The sequence below is a fragment of the Canis lupus genome, chromosome 31 (assembly GCF_048164855.1).
Source record: "Canis lupus baileyi chromosome 31, mCanLup2.hap1, whole genome shotgun sequence".
NCBI lineage: Eukaryota > Metazoa > Chordata > Mammalia > Carnivora > Canidae > Canis > Canis lupus.
The window spans coordinates 38008800-38028211 of NC_132868.1; the positions used below are offsets into that span (position 1 = coordinate 38008800).

Sequence of the window (19412 nt, forward strand, 5' to 3'; positions counted from 1 at the left end):
GGGCCATGAGAAGTGGCATCTAGTGATTGTGATAGTCAGTGATTAGCAACTTGGTGCATCTTAGGGTTCGAGTGGAATTCAAGGACTTGGCAAGGATTTTATGAGAATAAAACCTCCTCTGTATAAAAGCCACTGTTGGTTGTTAGTTAAGGGTTCCCTTACCACCTAACTGTCATATTGGGAATTATGGGCTCTGGCTCAGGGAGTGGGCTTGCATTTCTTAGAACAGAACTCGTCCTCAGAGCCTGCCTTGGAGACATGCCTTTGACCCAGGGAAGTGAGTTCTCTCCTTATAGCTGTTTATTAATGTATCTTCATAAAGAATTGACTCTGAAGCCCATGCCTGTCAGAGGAGGGAACCTGGGTAATAGAGCAGAGTGTGCATTTTGGTCAGATGGGGCTGGATTCCAGTGCTAACTCAGTCATTTTGTAGTTTTGTGACTTTAGACCAGTCATTTACCCTCTAGAAGCCTCAGTTCCCCATCTATATAATCTATATAATAATACCTCTCTGGCAGACTGTAGGGATTTAGTGATAACTGTTATTTATTATATAAAACCTAGAAAAAAAGCTATTGAAAGGAGTTGATAAAGTAGCCTGCATCATTCTGAGTTAATTTTAGAGATATGTAATGGTCTTTTGAGGGCAACGACTTTTGAAACTTACATTCTTTGGAGAAATCAGAATATTAAAAATTTTGGATCTTTGGAGTGTTCTTGCTCCTTGCTTTAAACTGAACAGGTCCAGGGGCACCTAGTTGGCTCAGTTGGAGGGTGCGACTCTTGATCTCGGGGTTGTAAGTTTAAGCCTCATGTTGGGTGTTAAAATCTTTAAGAAAGTTAAAAAAAAAAAAAAAGCTGAACAAGTCCTCATGCCCAGGAAGAAACAAAACAAGACTGTTTGTCCTATTGCTGTAGACTGAGCAGCAGCTTCACATACCACGCGTGTCCCCTTGCCGTGACCCAGGGTGTAAGTACTTTTGGAGGCTTCCTGGTCTTGTGTGTGTGTTTTTCCTGCCAGCTTTGGAGTCAGGCATCAGGTAGGACGGGTGAGCAGATGAGACCACCAGTGGTTTTCCATCTTCTAGTACCTTTCTATTTTACCCATCACATTTTAATCTTGGGACATTTCCTTTGTGTATGTTATTACTATAAAGATAATTATTGGTTATTTGAAGCTCATCTTCTCCTTTTTCCTGATTTGGAGCAAAGAGAAGGGACTCGAAACGTATGATGCCCACTATTCTAGTTTGCCTGAGACCAACTCTAGTCTCTAGCCCAGACACCAGGGTCTCAAAGGTGTGTACTGATGGATGGTTTGGGCCTTCAAGGGCCTGGGTAGAGCTTGCCAGGATTTCTCTGGAGTTTGGGCATCTGGAGCGTGCATGTGTATTACCAGAAAAAAAATGCTATTCTTCCTCTCATGTAATCAGAAGTCACTTTTTAAAAGGTACTAAGTATTCTTGGGGCACCTGGGTGGCTCATTCGTTTAAGTGTCTGCCTTCGGCTCTGGTCATGATCTCAGGGGTCCTGGGATTGAGCCCCACTCCTGTTCCTTGCCCAGTGGAGAGCCTGCTTCTCTCCCTCTGCCTCACCACCCCCTGCTTACGTTCTCTCTTGCTCTCAAATAAATACAGTCTTAAAAAAATTATTAGATATTCTTCGATAGACTCCGTCCTTATGTGGAACTAACTCTTCTGCAGCTTTTAGGTTGTATCGTTTGTTCCCCCTAAAGATAATCCGTTGGATAATCATAAATCTGGCTGCCGGTGAGAAGTGTTCGTTTTTACCTACTACAGCGAAGAATAAGACAAGCCTCACAGCGTGTGGCAAGTGGAGGAAGCTCCAAAAATGAAACAGGATCCCCTCTCCTGGCACAGTTTAGGTCTTGATTGTCTGGCTGTTGGATTTAACTTTTAAGAAAACTGCAGCTGTAACATTCCATCCTTAGGCAGCCCCGTTCTCCCCACAGAAGCTTCTGTGATGGACACATACGTGGCAGGGCCTGTCTGGTCAGGGGGCTGGTAATATTTTATTTGAGGCAGAAATTAGGAATTTGCCTCCAGGAATAATCTTAGATAATCATTGATCTGGTTAATCAGGCACCCGTGATTTCAGTCGGCAACTGGAGCTTTCCCCTGCCTCGTCTACCAGGTAAGAAGCGGGTTAGAGCCGCAGCTTTAAGGAAAGGCCGGTTCACGCCTGTTGAGCGGCCTGGTGGGGCGACGCTCTCGCCTTGCTGTGTTAGCCTTTTGCTTAATTGCGTGAGTTCTACCTCTTATTTTATTGCTTAAGACTTTGGAATAATGGTCACTTCCTGTTCATTAGGTTTTGACAAACTTGCCTCTGGCTATTCTGGGCTGTGGCTGTGGCCCTGACACGTTGGCCACCGAGGTGACAAGCAAGCGTAGCCTGAGGTTTGCTCCTCTGACTTGATGAACGCGGTTCTGTTTCAACATCCCTGGGGAAGGACAGTCTATCGGCGGCTGAAATCGTCCTCCTCCGACGAGCCCCAGGACGCGGCGGGGATTGTTTTAATGCTGACTTTGGAAAAGCAGGAAATGCTCGCGAGTGGACCCCCCCCCCCCCAAAAAAAGATGATGATGATGATGAGGTCTGGACGGTGATGGGCTGTCTTCCGCCGTGCAGTTATGGGAACTGGTACCAGCTCTGTCTGGCCAGGCGGTGCCGCGGGCGCTTCCTCGGGCCTGTCGTCAGGTCGAGCGCACTGGGCTGCTGTGCCAAGACCTTATTTTCTGGCCCTGGCCCGGCGACCTCCGGGTGACAGAGTGCTTTCTTTGAGAGCAGGTCCGAGCCGGGAGGAAGGCACCTTGCTCCATGACGGCTCTGGCTCTTGCGAGGAAAAATGGGTATCGGGACGCGGGAGACTTGCCTGGTTCCTGCGGCGACTCGGGAGGTGACAATCTGGTTGTCACAGCAACCCGGCAGCAGGGAAAATCACAGGAACTAAACATTTGAAGAGAGGTATTTTAGTTGGACGCTTAAAAGCTCTTTACCTATCGTCCTTCTCCCTGAAGGAGCAGGGAGGGGGCAGGGGTCGCCGTGAGAGCAGCGGGACGCGTCGGTGGCTTCTGGAAGCTCTGAACCGCGGCCTGGCGTCCATGGCCGCCAAGGGACCGTTAGAGACCCTTTCCGGGCCTGCGGGCCGCAGGTAAAGCCAGAATCTGGAGCGCGGCCCCATTCAGAAATCCCTGTTCTTGCCCAGGACTTCCCACGATACTGGTCAGTTGTACTTTGAGACCCCGCGCCCAGGACACGTGGGACACCTGGGAGAGGGGGCAAGAGAGAGGCAGTACATGAATTTGGGATTGTCAGACACTCTCTGGGGCATAGTCTTGGTGTCCTTTGATTTTTTTTTTTTCTCTCTAATTCTGCAGGCCTGTATTATAGGTCTTATCCCTAGAGGTTTCAACACAAGCAGCTGATGTCTGCTCTGTTACAGTAATGTTGGAATTGGTCTAAGGACTTTTAAAAAGACACGAATAATTTTCTTTATTGGAGTGTTTTTTTTTTTTTTTTTTTTTTTATTCCGTTGTAGTCGAGTTCTGTTCTATGTTTATGTAGAAATGAAGTTAAAACTATTTTCGTGTTAGGAATAACTTTAAAAGCTTAGTTTCAAGAAAGCAATAGAAATGTTTTAATCACTCTGTAGAGATCTGAAGGGATTTCCTTTTGAGTTCTTAAAATGGCACATTGTGTTTACATTGGTGAGAATTTGAATACTTAAGACTGAAAGATTATTGACATAGTTACTGTACAGGAAAAATAAATTGCCTTGAAACCACCGTTATAATTCAAGATAATGAGAAGCACCAGGGATGATGCTTGGACTGCTTTTTCCTGAATGATCTTGTTTTCTCCAGTTAGTGTATTTCCTGATTTAAATAATTTTAATATCCCAACGGTGTCTCCTGTGGTGAATTATTAGAAGCAGCAAAATACATGGATATTAAAGGTTTAAGTTTTAAAGATGAAACGGCTTTGATCTCAAACATTTTTAGAGAATAGAAATTATGGGACATACAGTAAATAAAGTTGAGGGTTTTTTAAGTTGATTTTTCTAAATTGAATATTAAAGCTTAATTTCTAAGTTAGAATACTGTCTGCAGCGGTTTTGTTTTATGACTTTCATTCATTCAGTAGAAATAGTTACCGAGGACTTAATTTTGTGCTGCGTATACTTTTGAGCACTTATTTTATGCCAGAACTTGTCCTTCCAGGGTCAATATTAAAGAAGCAAAGACAGACCCTAAAATGACTGCTTAACTAATTGCAGTTGTAGATCCTGGGAAGGAGAAGCATAGGTGTGTGGGCTCACGTGCCTGTGTTAGCACATACAGTGGGAGACCCAACCCGTCCTGGGAAGCAGATGCCACTTCTTAAGCTGACAAGAATGACTAGGCATTCGTCACTTGGTCAGAGCAGGAGTAGGGTGGGTGGTTGGCAGAGGTGCAGCAGGCCAGGGAAACCATTGCAGATAGAGGGAACAGTATGCTTGATGGTTTCGGTCAGGGGACAGGGCTTGGCTTGCTCCAGGGACCCTAAAATGAATGTGACACCCACATCCTTCCTATTTCCAGAAGTGTACAGTAATTATTTTAATAGTGTTAACCTTGCACACAGTGGTTTTTATGTACAGTTTTCAAATTCGGATTACATCCTTTGATACGTAGTTAGATACAAATTAATGATTTTTTTTTTCCTTTTGTTACCTAAAGGAAGTAGATTAGATCTAAAACTGAAGCTCCTGAAAGGACATCCTTGGTTGTTCCTGTGCATACTGTAGTCTTTGGTCTAGTCTTGGAAGTTGTCTACTTATATTAAATATTAGGGGTGCTTGAGTGGCTCAATCCATTGAGCATCCAGCTCATGGTTTTGGCTCAGGTCATGATCTCATGGGTTGGGGATTGAGTGCTGTGTGGGGCTTCTCACTTCAGTCGGGTGCCTGCTTGAAAAATTCACCTCCTCTGCTCGTGTATACTCTTGCATGCTCTCTCAAAATAGGTAAATAAAATTTTTAAAATAAGCAAATATTAATGTTCACTGATACTTAGATAATAGATTTAAAGATACAAGCGTTGAGGCCTATTTCTAATATTATTCATTTATTTTATAGGGTTTATTGTTAGTTCCAGAACTCTGTTTTCCAAACATTTTTCTTATAAATTGCCACCTTTTGTTACACAGTAGAATCATATAACTCAAGTCAGTAATGGACACTTGGGAAGAGTATGTGCAACAGTGTTTGGCCAGAGCCACAGCCAAACATTTATCTGTGCCTTTGTCCTAAGCTTCTGTCCTTAGGGTTTCTGGTCTACTCTCTTCTTGATTTGTTGTTTCTACATTAGTGAAAGAAAAAAATGGAGTTTTTTAGATTTACTGCATCGTAACCAATACAGGAGAATTCAGTTTAGCTAAGTTCAAATGCATGTACTTACCCCCTTCACATTTGAACCAGGTCTAAGACCTAGCCTAAGTCGTGTGTTTATACAGGATTCTGTGCCACATACTTCCTGTCTACTACATAAATTCAAGTAATAAAACCGTTGAAGAGAAACCCCAGATGCTCTAGTATTAAATTGAAATTAATGTTTTTCTGTGCAGGTCATTCTCGTTCAAGTTAATCCAGGTGAGACATTTACAATAAGAGCAGAGGATGGAACACTTCAGTGCATTCAAGGTAAGGAAATTCTTGTCAGCCTTCCTATCAAAGGAGTTCCTCTTTTATTTATTGTTTTAAGGAAGTAAAGTTTTTCTTTGTGTCTGTGTGTTTTTTTCCAGAAGTAAAATTTATCTTGGATTTTCAGAAACTTAAATTTTTCTGTAAAATAGGGTCTTGATGTTAATGTAGGCCTATGATATATGAGGGACAAAGTGAAATGCCTCTAGTATTCTGTTGACTTTTCAGTGAGTTAATTTAACCTGGGAAAGCTTGTAGTGTCTTTTAATAAGTTATGGAATTTGGAAAATGTTTGAGATTTTGAAAGACTTGAAATTTTCAGCTGAGAACAGGAACTTTTTCAAGCTAGTTCAAGGTTTCAAGTATATATTGGGATGCTAACTAGTTGATGATTTTCGAGGTAAAAATCTCTAAGTGTCTGTTATTTGTTACTGGTTAACAGATTATTCCAAAATTTAGTGGCTTAAAGTAACAACATGAATTATCCCACAGTTTTTGTGGGTCAGGAATTTGCTGTGTCCCACGGCCCTGTGCCTCTCAAGATGCCGAAATCCAGGTGGGGGTTAGAGCTGCCATCTTTGTAAGGCATGAATGGGTCCGTCTGTTTCCAGGCTTGCTTGACGGAGTTTGTTGGTAGGATTTCAGTTTTTGTGGGCTGTCGGCAAGAAGCTTCCCTTAGTTCCTGGCTAAGTGGCTTCTGCATGAGACAGCGGGCTTCATCGGGGCAGCAACTGGAGGGCAAGGGGGCGGTACTAGGTCCAGCCCACTCAAAAAAGGGAATTTGCACAGTGTGGGGACATAGGCAGGTGGGAATCACTGAGGGTCATTTTAGGAAGCTACCCACCATCGTCCACCTTCGGTCCCTAATAATTCCTGTCCCTCCATTTGCAGAATATTCCCTTGCACGTTCTCTAAATGTCTTATTCCATTACAGCCTCAGCTTTGAATCCAGAATCTTGTCATCTAAGTAAGTTCCAGGTGTAGATGACATTCCTTGGGTTTAGTTCTTTCAGTACGACTGCTAGGGCATCTCAGTCTCTAGTTGTATGTACAGTGCCTCCTCTCTGTAGTTCACTGTAGAAAGAAGTGACTTAGGTGTTGAACCATAAGAAGCTCAGTCCACAGCCTGTGTACACTGCTGTGTTGGAGGGCACTGTTCGTGGCCGCTCTTTCTGGCAGTGATTGGGATTATAGGGCAATTGGCAAACTGGCATGTAATAGAGTTTGATACTAGGTTATCGATTGGTCAAGAATTTAATCAAAGGCCTTATTTTTAATTACTGGACTTGCTCACCAATACATAAATGAATGGATGAAAATGCCCTTTAGATTTAGTTTCCCATAATGAGCAGCATGGAAAAAGATGATTTTTCTCCTGCTTTAATAGCAGAGCATGCCGCTTTGTAGTTGTGCTACTTGTTTTTGTACCTATAAGAACAAAATTTAGGAAAACTTTTACTTTTGGAGAAAGGAGTGTGTTTTCAAGAATTCACGCCTAATGAATTCTGACTGCAGTTTGATAATCTGAAATGGCTTAACTGTTTTATTAATGATTTTTACTGACTGCATGTCTCTGACCATTATGTTCCTGAAATTGATCTTTGGTGTTCTGAGTCATTTAAAACCTGAAACTAGGCTTTCGTGATGAATCATACAGAGAAACTTCAGGTGAAAGAAGAAAGGAAATAGATATTTTAAAATAGTATGGGATATAAAATCTACCTACTTGTTTTATAATAAATAGATATTGGCAACAAATAAAACCTCAAAATCCACTTTTAAATTCTAATTTAAAGTAAAAAAAAAAAAAATCCTGCTAGGGAAAAAAAAAAGTTATTGCACCTATGTAGAATGAACCTGGTACTTTCAGCTCAGTAGGAAAGCATTTGAGCTTGATCCTGGTTAACAGTGGAGCCCCATGAATTAATTGGCAGGTAGACTGTGTTCCTCTACAACCAAGTGTGTGTAATAGAATCCATAAAAGCAAATTGCTGAATAGATCTACATATATGAAATCCACTCCTTATGCTGCCTTTTATTGTTGTGTGTGTGTGTTCATCAGGTTAGCCTCTCTCCCACTTTTTTTTTTTTTTTTTTTGGTTCATGTCAATAACTGGTGTATTCTGCGGGGAATGTTGCAAGTATATCACCGTGTTCACAATGGAGCTTTGTATTTATTCATGATGATACCTTGAGATAAGTGACATTAACACCCCCTTCCAGTGATTTCAGAAATGCCTTTGACTAAAGCAGAATTGTGGAGCCATTTATCTTTGGCGTCCCCAGCCTTCCTATCCTTTGTTCTCTTCTGAACACCCAGATGCTATGGTTATCTTCACTTGGGGCATCGTGGTACCTGGCCCGATGACTTGAAATGACACAGGATAGATGCCAGGGCCTAGGACGGGGGACTAATTGGTTTGCTAGGGCTTGAGAAGCCCTGGGGCGACAAGATGAACTGCGGGAGCTGGAAGGAACCTGGAGTCTCCAAGGACCCATGGACTGTCACCATTGCATAACAGGCGGTCGTTGAGCACCTCCGCCGGCCCCCAGCCTAAAATAAGCCTTCTTGTGAGTTCCAGTATGAGTTGGGGAATGCTCATTCCAGGTGGTAGAGCAGGTCAACCTAGAATGTGGGAATAGGCGATAAGTTTGTAAATTCCAGTATAAATTGTGACATCTTATTCTTTCACCTTTATTAACATTCCTGTCGTTGCTAATATTTGGCTCTTATGCTGTGCTCTGTATTCCCTCAATGGGTATGACACCTAAACAGGAGGCTGAGGCCCGCGGAGGTTAATCCACTCGCCTGAATTCACATCGTTAGAAGAGGCGGGGTTCAGTTTTCATTCCTGGTGTGACTGGAGGGCACGAGCTCTTTATTGTGTGGCCCTGTGCCTTTACATCAGGGGACTCCAGCAGTAGGGCTCCGTTGTCTTGGGCATGTGACAAGAGCGAGGTGGGGTCCTGGTTCCTATTCCTGCAATAAGAGGATTCTGGGCGGGATAGCAGCAGGAGAACTCAGATGGCCAAAGATGAAGGAGAGATGGTTTGCAGAGCAAAAGCATATGGTAGAGGCTGGGTCTTTGGGAGGAGGCAGATGTCCTGTTCCCAGGACTAAGAGCAGACAGTGTGACACAGCAGTACTGATTTAGAGTTCCTTAAGTTATTTCTGCCCAAAGTTAGGACTGAGCCCAACGTTGGGGTGGGCTGAGCCTCCAGGTGGGGCTTCCAGCTCCAGCTACTGGAAGAGGCAGGGTAGAGTGGGAGAGGGCTGGTAATGTGGAAGGCAGTCTTCTTGCCTACCTTTAAGAAACCGATCAGGAAAAGATCTGAAATTGAATCATATTGTAACGGGAACTTTCTGAAAGAAGCATTTGCATGGTACTAGAGATTAAAGTTAAGCAAGTGGAGCCCTAGTTGTGCTCTTTCAGCACCAGTCAGCAGGTGGGGAGGTGGTTTTGGGGCTGGGGTGGGGATGGGAGGAGTGGAAGTTCCAAGCTGCCTTTCTGGAAATTTGGAAGTCCTAACCATTGCTTATACCATGGTTGAAACTGTCAGTTTAATAGGTTTGCTATTGCCACACTGCTATTTCAGCAGGTTAGGGATTGCTGCTGGGGGTGGGGAGGGGGCCAGTTAGGGGCAGGGAGCCGAGTTGGGTGCTGGGCCTTCTTGGAGACTTTGAAATGACACCATTTGAGGTCAACCCTCTTTACTGGTAGTTGAATTTGTTAGCCTAGTAATGTTCTCTGTAGGACATTTATGACGTCACCAGCAAGACACCAGAAGCTCACTGTGATGCCATGAAGAGGCGGTTTGGAAATTCAAATTAGTATAAAGAATATGGTTACTCTGGGGGGAAAAACAAGATTTTGTTTTCATGAAAATGTCCTTGGTGATAATGAAGGAAGAAAAACACAGGAAACATACAATATGCTGTGAAAGCAGATTCATTTCTAATGGAATATTTCTCAATATTTTCCACGAAACATGAATCATAGGTCTTGAGGGGGCCACAGAAGGTCATAGTTTATTCTCACTTGGAGGCAGCCCTGTACCTATGGCATCCTAGACAAAAGATTTTTCTTTCCTAGGCCAGATGAAAGTATAAAGAGCCAATTGTTAGGGGGGAAAAAAGAATCTTAGCAATCAATATGAATTCTTGCCTTTGCTTAAATTCAGGAATTAATAGAGGGCAGCTGCGGGTCTCTCCCATTATTTTCGTATCCTTGTCTAGGCTGAGGTGCTGGCAACACAGCCTTCCTTCCTGTCCACACATGCCATCTTTTTATCTGGGCCATTTCTCTGTTCCCTGTAAAATCCTTCAGCCAAAACAAATAGCACACTTCCTTTAGGGCTCCAGGTCTGTCTCCTCCAGAAGCCCTCTTAGACCACTCCGTTCCGTTTCGACTTCTGCGTTCCCGGAGGACAGGTGGAGGTGGCATTGTATAGAGCAGGCCGGTTATGCGTGGACCTTTCTGGAGCTCTTGTATTACACTGTGAACCCGGTCGTGACAGAGCATCCTCACCCTCCCACCCAGCCCCGCAGCCTCTTGATAGTTGCTAACCAGATCCTTGACTGACTCTGGCATCCCATCAGTTGTGATTTTTTTTTTTTTTCTTTTAAATCTTATTATTGTGCTGGGAGCTTAAAGATGTTTATTAGGTCAATACTTTTCACGGTCTCTAAAGTCTCCATAGAAGAACTTCCACATTTCAAAAACATTGGATCATTGAAGCTAATCAGTGTCCTTTGGAGAAGCATGTTTAGAATCTAAAATACTTTCATGTTGACCCAATATTAAAACTGCAATTTGTGTGTGTGTGTGTGTGTGTGTGTGTGTGTATGTGTTTTAATTCCTGTTTGAAGACTTCTATACAAAACTGTGAGCCCGAAGAAAAGCAGTGGATGTCATGGTGATAGAAGAGAAAACAAAGTAAAGTGCTTGGGAAGCACCATTATTTTTAATAAAGAGTTCTATTTAAGGATACCTAATTGCTGGTGTGTTTTGCCCACAATAATGTAGACACCTTTTACGGATGGGGTTTACTCTGCTGGCTTGTATTGAGTGGACTGAGTCCTTGAAAGGCCAGCAGAATGTGTGAAGCCCTGACACGGCTGTAGCTGGGCTGTAGCTGGGCCGCCGTTAGAGTGGGGGCCCCCCGCCCCCGGCCTTATTCTCTGCAGGCCTTCTTCAGCTCTGTGGCTGATTCTCCTCCTGCCCCACTGAGTGTGGGAACCGTATCATTGATGAAGACCACGCTCTGCTCAGGGACTCTGTGAATGACACCATTGAGAGCCATTCCACATTTCTGAATCTCTTCGTTTGTCTCCCATCCCCCCCTCCCCTCTTTGTATGATTCAGCACCCAGACTGCCACGGGGACTTTAATGTTACCCCCCCACCCCCATTCCCTTATTTGGTACTTTAAGTGCATTTATTAGACTTGTTTGGCACATTAAAACACTGACCTGTCATTCTTGCTGAGAATTTTATGACAGGTCCTGGGGAACTCTCGTCTCTTGCTTTGTGTACCGAGAAATGACATGAATGGTGTCGGGGCGAGGGTTTACAAGCTGAGGTAGACTATAATTTCACAAGCAGAGCTTCTATATGATCCACTCCTTTAAAGCAGACTCTGCATATAAATAAGAAATTCTTGTTTCAGTGGCTTAGGACGTAGGGAGAAGACCTGTGGTAAATGAAGTCTGTCTTCTAAGGCTGATTGAACCCTCGCCTTGGCTTACATCTGCAAACGAGTTTCTCAGCAAAAATATTTAGGTGATTTGAAGGTGAAGTGTGAGTGCCTTAGCTGCCTCGGAATCTTCGCAAACTTTCATTGCATTGAACACGTAATTGTTATTTGATTATATTTGTAGAATGCATTATAAGTGGAAAATCTTTTTCTTATTACAAGACTAGGATTTTGAGGGGTTCTTTGGCTATGCAAGAAACTCCCTGGGAGACTCACTAATTTTGCAGTGGTGGAGGAGGGCGTTTTGTGAGTGATTGCTAATCTGAAATGTTATTGTGAAGAGGTAGGCCTCCTTCGAAAATCTTTTAGAATTGCCCAGGCTAGCCCCAGCGTCCGCCTGTCTTTCTGATTGATCCAGAACTGTATTTGGTGAGAGTCAGCTCACAGTCCTCCAGTGAGGTTCTACGCTGGGAGAGTCTAAGTTTTGAGGAAGACTGAATTCCTCTCCATTTGCCAGTTCATCTTCTCTCTCTTAAATGCTAGCTGCAGGGCAAGGCAGTCTTTTGGCCTGTGTGCGTCTGTGTATGTGTGTAATACTGGGTCACAGGTCACTTTAAGCATTTTGGAGTATACCTGACCTCTGAATTGTTTGAGAGCTCTCTTTTGAACGGGATGATTTGACTTTTCTGTCACTACATAGACATATACAGCCATTTGTTGCAAATAGGCATTCTGGAGGTGGACCTGACAGGCCTCTTTGAGACCATAGCTTGGTGCTGAGCAACTAGAAATTGACCGGGAGCACGGTCTCCGCAAGAGCTGGTAAGTAGTGAATGGCCTAGAGCAGAAAGTCCAGTTTATGGAAGGGCTGGGAGGAAGGTCTGTGATCACACATGCAGCTGTCATGCTGGGATTGAGTAATGTCATGAGGCTGGGTTACATCAGGGCCAATGATGTTGCTTCCCAAGAGGTGTAAAGTCCCTCTCAAGGGAGGTACCCAGTGTGTCTGCTGCTTTCTGCCCTTCTCCTTCTGCCCTTGACAGTTAGCTTGACGGTTTATATCTGTTCTTGTATTTACATAATGAATTCAAAACCTTCACCCAATACTATGTCGTCAGACTTTGGCCTTTTTCTCCCAGTAAAGTATTAGTGATTTGAGTTAGAAATTATGAGGATGATGTTTCAAGAGTCAGTGCTATGTAGTAGGACTCCTGGTTGTTCGCTAGTGAATGCTTAACCTCTTAGTCTCCATTTTCTTTCATAAAGGGGGAATAATGCTAATACCTATCATCGTAAGAGCCTTCATTGCCATCATCATCACCATTATCTAGTAATGTACACAGCTTTGCTGGTTATTCTGTTCTAGGGAGAGGTCATGATAAATTGTAGGCAATGGCTTGGTCATTGGACTCATGGAAATCAGTGGAAGGCCTGACCTCTATTGTATTGCCTGCATATCCCAGGCTTGCTTTCATGGGGTTGATGGTGATGGCAGCAGATCAAATGTTTTTGATAAAGATGTGTGGGAATGTATAGATTGTTCAGATGCAGGTTGTGGATAAAACCACGGGCCCACTGTTCCAGACATTTACACTAAGCTCTGTTGTAGGTCAAGCTTCAGATGCTGCTTTTCTTTGGGGTAATAAGTAGTTAGCCCTCACAACGCGCCTGAGTGGCCATATTCAGACAGGCCTATAAAGCTGTGACTCTGGGTGTGCCTTGCCTTCTACGTTTTGATTAAATTCCACACTATTTTTATTTTTTTTAAATTATTTTTTAAGTAGGCTCCACTCCCATTGTGGGGCTTGAACTCAAGACCCCCTCAGATCAAGAGTCACATGCTCCACTGAGCCAGCAGAAGATCCACATTTCATACTACTCTCCTACTACTTTGAATCTTCATTTGTGCATCCTGCTGTTAGGCAGTACTGAGGGGCTGTAAGGTGTATGGGTAAGATCTTTGTGGGTTTTGGAGTGAGGTGACCTGGTTTAGAGACTTCTTGCATCTTACTCGTATATCACAAAATTAGTTACTTCTCTACACCTCTGTTTCCTTATCTGTAGAAGTGGAATGACATTATGGATCTTGAAGGGTTACCCTAAGGATTAAATGATACATTGTGTAGAAAGTTTTAGAGTCATTGTAAGTTCCAGTAGGTAGGAGCCGTTGTTAGGCCCTCTGTCCCCATTATGGCCAGACCTGGAATGACTCTTCATTTTTGTTACCTGTCATTTTTAAAGCATTCTATCCAGGAAAGCCTATGTAAGGGGATTGGCTAGGATTTTTTTTTTTTTTTTTTTAGATGTCTTCACATTCTTGTCGTAATGCTTCAAAGTAATGCATTCAAAAATTATGCAATGAGAATTTAGCTTGGGCGCCCTTTTGCCTTTCAGATTGTTGAACAATGGTTAAAATGTCATTTCTGAAGGTACCACTGCTTGGAGTTCCTTAAATGTCGCAGATCTTTAAGAAAAGGCATCAGTGTCCCATTATGTCATTTGTCTGCCACATTTCATAGCTTGTAGTCTTTGGGGTCTGTCTTTCTTCTTTCTGTATTTTTACTCCTACAACTTGAAATGGAAAGCATTGGAAGGGTCTTTAAGGAAGACCATAAGGGGCTCCTTAGAGGCAATGTTCTTCAGGGTAGGGGTCAGATCTAGTGATCTTCATATCTCTGTGCCTATCCAGCACCTACTAGGCATCCAGAATAAAGGAAAGTCACTAAGGAGTTGCTAAAAATTCATGTCAAAGTGATGGAAAAATTCAGTTACTTCACAGAGGTTCTTTTTTCTTTTTGCTTGTTGTCCTACTTAATTATATTTACTCTCAGTTTTTCAAATTAGGACAATGAATCCAGGTAAGAGTCTTTTCAAAAATCACAGAGCAGTTCTGAAGAAGTTCATTATGGGTTAGATCTGCTTACCTGTAAAAGTGTGAGGGGATGATTATTCATTCTTAAAATTTTTTTCCTTTTGTGAAGAGTAGGCTGAGAATATCTTAGAAAATATTTTAAGGCTGTTTAATAGTAAAAGACCAACTTTATCTTTTGTATTATTAGAAAATATTTTTGTGTAGATTACTCATTAATGTTTTATAAATGTTTTTATGCAATTAACAATTACTGTATTTGTAGTAGTACACCCTCAAACACCCAGGAATAGAGCACAATTTAAATTGTAAAGGAGTCTGGTTACTGAATTAAATGGAGTAATTTTTCTCTACCACCAGTGTGATGGGAGGGACTGGGGGGGAGGTGAGATGGGGGAGGGGGAGGGTCAGCCAGGGGAGCTGGGGTGAGGGTGGGGGTGGGTCGGGGGTGTGTAGAAATGGGAACAGAAATCAGAGGTGCTTAGAAGGTGATCATGACTTGCTGGCCAACGGGAGACACACTGAAGAGAAGGAGTGAGCGATGGGCACTAAGTGAATTGTACATTCTAAGATAGGAGGAATCTGGTCTTTTAGAAAAATTTTTGTCCTTTAATAGTGAACATGTTGTACTCCATCCTCATTGGACAAGCAATAGGATGAACAAAAAAGGTTTAAAAAAAAAAGTAAATACTTTTTTCTGCTTGTCAACTTGGCTATTGCTTCTCTGAGGCAGTTTTCAGTGAGTCGAAAGTCATTTTGCAGACTATTTTTGAGGATGTGAAGACAGCTTGGTAAAAGGGGAGTATGTTTTAATGCTTCTTTCTGGGACCATCTAAAAGCTGGCCCCAGAATTAACCCACATCAGTGCCTTTCCTTAATGATGCTTGGTTTGGGGTTCTCTGAATATACCTACATTTCTTACATGGTTCCATGTAACCTCCTCTCCCCTCCCTGACCCTCCTCCTTTTACAGTTTGGAGAGAAAAGTTTTTTTCAGCTCTTCAAGTCTTCCTGTATCTTGAGTCAAAATGGAAGCATTTCATACTTTAAATACGATACCTTTATGGACACTTTATAGGTTACATTATAGAGCCAGAATTAACACCAGTTTTGTGGTAACTTTCTAGCTATAGGAATCTCCACATTTTTACTTAATTTTAAAAGCTTCCAATTATTAGCAAATGGTAATTTCTATTTTTTAAAAAACATTTATTTATTTTAGAGAGAGGGAAGGAGAGAGGGAATCTCAAGCAGATCCCACACTGAGTGTGGAGCCTGATGCAGGGCTCCATCTCACAACCCTGAGATGACCAGAGCCAAAACCCAAGAGTTGGAGGCTTAACCGACTGAGCCACCCAGGCACCTCATTCTTAGTGTATTTTTGATTGAAAGTGTTATTCTGTTAGAGGACTGACTATATGAATTCTGTTTTGTTTTGCAGTTCTCATTAAAGTGGTTATATACACTTAGCTTATGTAAATGTCCTATTAAACTCTGGTTTGCTTGTTCTTTTCTTGAAGTGCCAAGTCTTTAACAGTTGTCCAGGATTGGATTATTTTGGTTATCCAGGATTGGATCTTTTAACATCTGTTGGGTGGGGGTGGTTCACTAGATGAGCAGTGTCAATTTTCTGTGGCTGTTGGACCAGCATAGAAACAATGTGGATGAAATGAGTACTTTGGCACAACTAGAATTTGTCTCCTCTTGTTGAGGAAGAACAATCTTTGCTGGTAGTATAATCAACCTTTATACTTAAGTTGTCTTTTTTGGGGGGAGGGACAGGGAGAGAGGGCAGAGAGAGAGAGAATATCTTAAGTGGGCTCCATGCCTCCATCTCACCATCCAATCTGAGTTGGACCCTTAACCGACTCAGCCACTCAGGCATCCCAGTACTTAAATTGTCTTTGAGTGTAGGCATGAAATAGTCACAGAATGTTAAGAAAATAATAGCTCAAGCATGACTGTTATCTACCAATTAGAAATGAAGATCTGAGTTAATTTCATTAATTTAGTCTTTTCTTTAATTATTTATTTGAGAGAGGGAGAGTGAAAGAGTGAGGAGCAGACTCCTCGATGAGCAGGGAGCCTGACGCCAGCCCTCCAGCTCCATCCTAGAACCCTGAGATCACAACCTGAGCTGAAGGCAGACACTTAACTGACTGAGCCACCCAGGCACCCCTGGTTAATTTATTCTTCACGATCAAGATGGTATTTATTCTGTTGGTCAAGCATTCACATTTTGAATGACCTAGTTCCTACATCATATGCTTAAGATAACATCTCTGACATGTCAGAATTTTATTAATATTTTAAATTTAAATTTATTTATTTTAGAGTTTTAAAGCCCGTTGTATTAACATAGTGGTTTGCTAATTTTGCACATCAGACTACCTAGGGAACTTTAAAAAAAAAAATAGGCAGTTGATCTTTAGGCTAGTTTTTAGGAAATTGTAGATCATAGAAGGGTAAGGCCTGGGCGATTATAGTTTCGAAAAGTTTCACCATTGATTCTAATATGCCGTGGAGATTGAGAATCTCTGGTTCCCCTAATCCTCAGACTAGTTTAAACCCCTAGGCCATGCATTTCCTAGTACATCACACTGCAGGTGCTGCATATCTGTGTCCATTTCATTCAGGTTAGTGTTCCTTGGATGGTTTTGCATTCTTTTCTAAGTGCTTAAAGATCTTTTATCTTGCGTTCATATACTTATTAATTAAAATTGCTCTTTAGTTTTTGTTATACACTTCTGTAAGTATTTAAACAAGGGTCATCAAAAGAGGAATTTGAGGTCATTCCTCTTGCAGAGTACAGATTTGTTTTACTTTTATTTAGATGTAAACACAATTATTCACCTATTCTGTTGTAAACTAATACAATTCAGAGTTGATTAGAACACATAAGATTGTGCAGGGTGGATGGATTTGAAAAGTGAGATGGAAAAGAACCATTTTACAACTTGGTGCTCGAGAAGCTGCTTTTAGCCTCTTTCTATGTATGAAAGAATTGGGCTGGCACGGTTGCTTCCCTCTTTTGTTTCCTTCATTCTAGATTTTGCCCAGTATGTTGGAAAGGATGTAAGTACCCAGGAAACATCTTGGCATTAGACTCAGGTGGTCCCCACAGCATATCTGAATCCAGGGTATTCTATCTGGTGTCAGATGCTGATAATTACCAAGAACTTGAGCATGGAGGGCTTGTTAAAATACAGATTGCTGGTACCACCCCCTGGGTTTTTGATTTAGGTTTGGGGGGGTGGTGGTGGTGGTGGTGGTGGTGGTGGTGAGGTTGTACTGATAATTTGCATTTTTAAGAAGTTACCCCAGGCGATACTGATGTTCTGTGTTCTGAGACCAGGCTTTAAGAACAGCTGAGGTGAAGTAGGAGATTGTCGGGGTGAGGGGGCCCTTGGAAGGAAATGGGATTTACAAAAGTAATGCCCTTAAACAAAAGAGAGAACACTTGAGATACATTCTGGTCACAAAATGGACAAAAGGGGGGAAAAAAGTGCATGTGAATGCAGAAAACTAAGAAAGAATTGGCTCAAATTCTTTAGTCATAAGCTCAAAGATAGAATTTTTTTCTTGGTCTGAAATTTTTTTCCCCCTTCCTCTTCTAGAATTTTAATGAACTGATGTCTGAATCAGGGACTCTCTTTTCAGAGGATCTGTTTGTAAATAGTCTTTCAAGTTTACCTCTTCTAAATCAATTGCCATTTTATCAGGAATTCCTGTTTCTTTGCGCCTCCATTCCCGCATACTGAGAATAAGTATGATTGGCAAAGATATCTTAGGAATATTTTTAAATTTAATGAATGTAACATTATGTATATTAGGGATCATGGAGTTATGAAACTTTAAATATGGAAAGTATTCCAAACAGAGAAACCTTACCACACTTTATGCAGGTAACCAGCAAGTGCATTCCCTCCCCCACTTGGCTGTGTCATAGTAAAAGAAAAAACCTAAAGGGGAGGGGAAAAAATGGGTAGACCGATATGGAAATTGGCTTCGGCATGTGTATTCTAAAGAAACAGGAAGATTTTAGATCATAAAACTAGGGGGAAAGGAAGTGACTCAATTCAAAATAGAGAGGACTCCGCACCAGTAAGGATCTGGAATGGAGGAACCGCGTCTGCAGAAGAGGAGAAGGGAGCCATGGGAGGGAGGCCGTTGGGGTTGGTGAAGGACTCCATAGTAACGTGGAAAACAGGATTATACATGTTGTTTCTTTTCTTTCTTTCTTTCTTTTTTTTTTTCTCCTGCGGACAGGGTACCATTGTAGAAATTTAGAACTTTGTGCCCTGTTTAAAAAATCTGTTTTCAAGGGTCAAATTGAATTCCAGACCGATTATTAGTAATTAAAGTTACAGCTCTTGGGGAGCTTTCTCATGCTCTCTAGTTCTGCTGCTGCTCTGCGACTTGAATTCATTGATCATTTTTCTACTCCTCATTGCACCTGTCATGCTGGTATCAGCAATTAACATTCCTCAGAGGCAAGTAGAATGCCAGCCTCCATCTCAGATGGAGCTCAAGAACAACAGGTACATTCTACCTGTTTCTGGGCTTTACCCGGGGTAGTCAGAAGGCAAGTCATTAACCACAGAGCCGACTTTGGAGAAAATGAGAGTCTTTCGAATCTGAGCCAGAGTGCTGCAAAGTGGCCCTGGGTAATGTGTTTAGGAGACCTGGGGAACGGCTCAGCAGAAGGGTGAAATAGCCTTGCTAACCTGGCCTCTTTAAATGTATGTCGAGCCTGTTTCCTTTTGTTGATGTAATTCTTCACTTTGCCCCTTCCACAGATTCTCTGTTTTTTGCATCTTTTTGTTGTTATTGACTCACATTCGCATCCAGGTCACTGGACTTGAACTCGTTGAGTAAAAATCAGCTGATTATATGGTTTTCTTCTTCCCTTTTAAAAGAAGAAACCTGACAAAACCTTGTGGCTCTGATGAGAGGAAGAGTCCCTGGATACAAGGTTAACTTCCTTCCCATTCAGTCTAGTTCCGTGGATCAGAGCCTCACTTTCCTCACCTGAGAAGAAGAGGATTGGATCAGATCGTGTCTAAAATTCTTAACCTTTCAACTTCTCGTTCCTCTCTCACTTGAATTCCTCTGGAGTTCTCTGCCATTTATATGTTTCTAATTTT

The 19412-nt window shown here is 42.3% G+C and overlaps 1 protein-coding gene across 1 annotated transcript in view; it reads left to right on the top strand.

Annotated features, from left to right (window-relative positions):
• FNDC3B (fibronectin type III domain containing 3B) overlaps window positions 1–19412 on the top strand; it is a 338058-nt gene that overhangs the window by 92016 nt on the left and 226630 nt on the right. The window contains exon 3 of the mRNA XM_072808084.1: window positions 5626–5701. Coding sequence (XP_072664185.1) covers window positions 5626–5701 — 76 coding nt within the window. The remainder of the gene's footprint in view (window positions 1–5625; window positions 5702–19412) is intronic.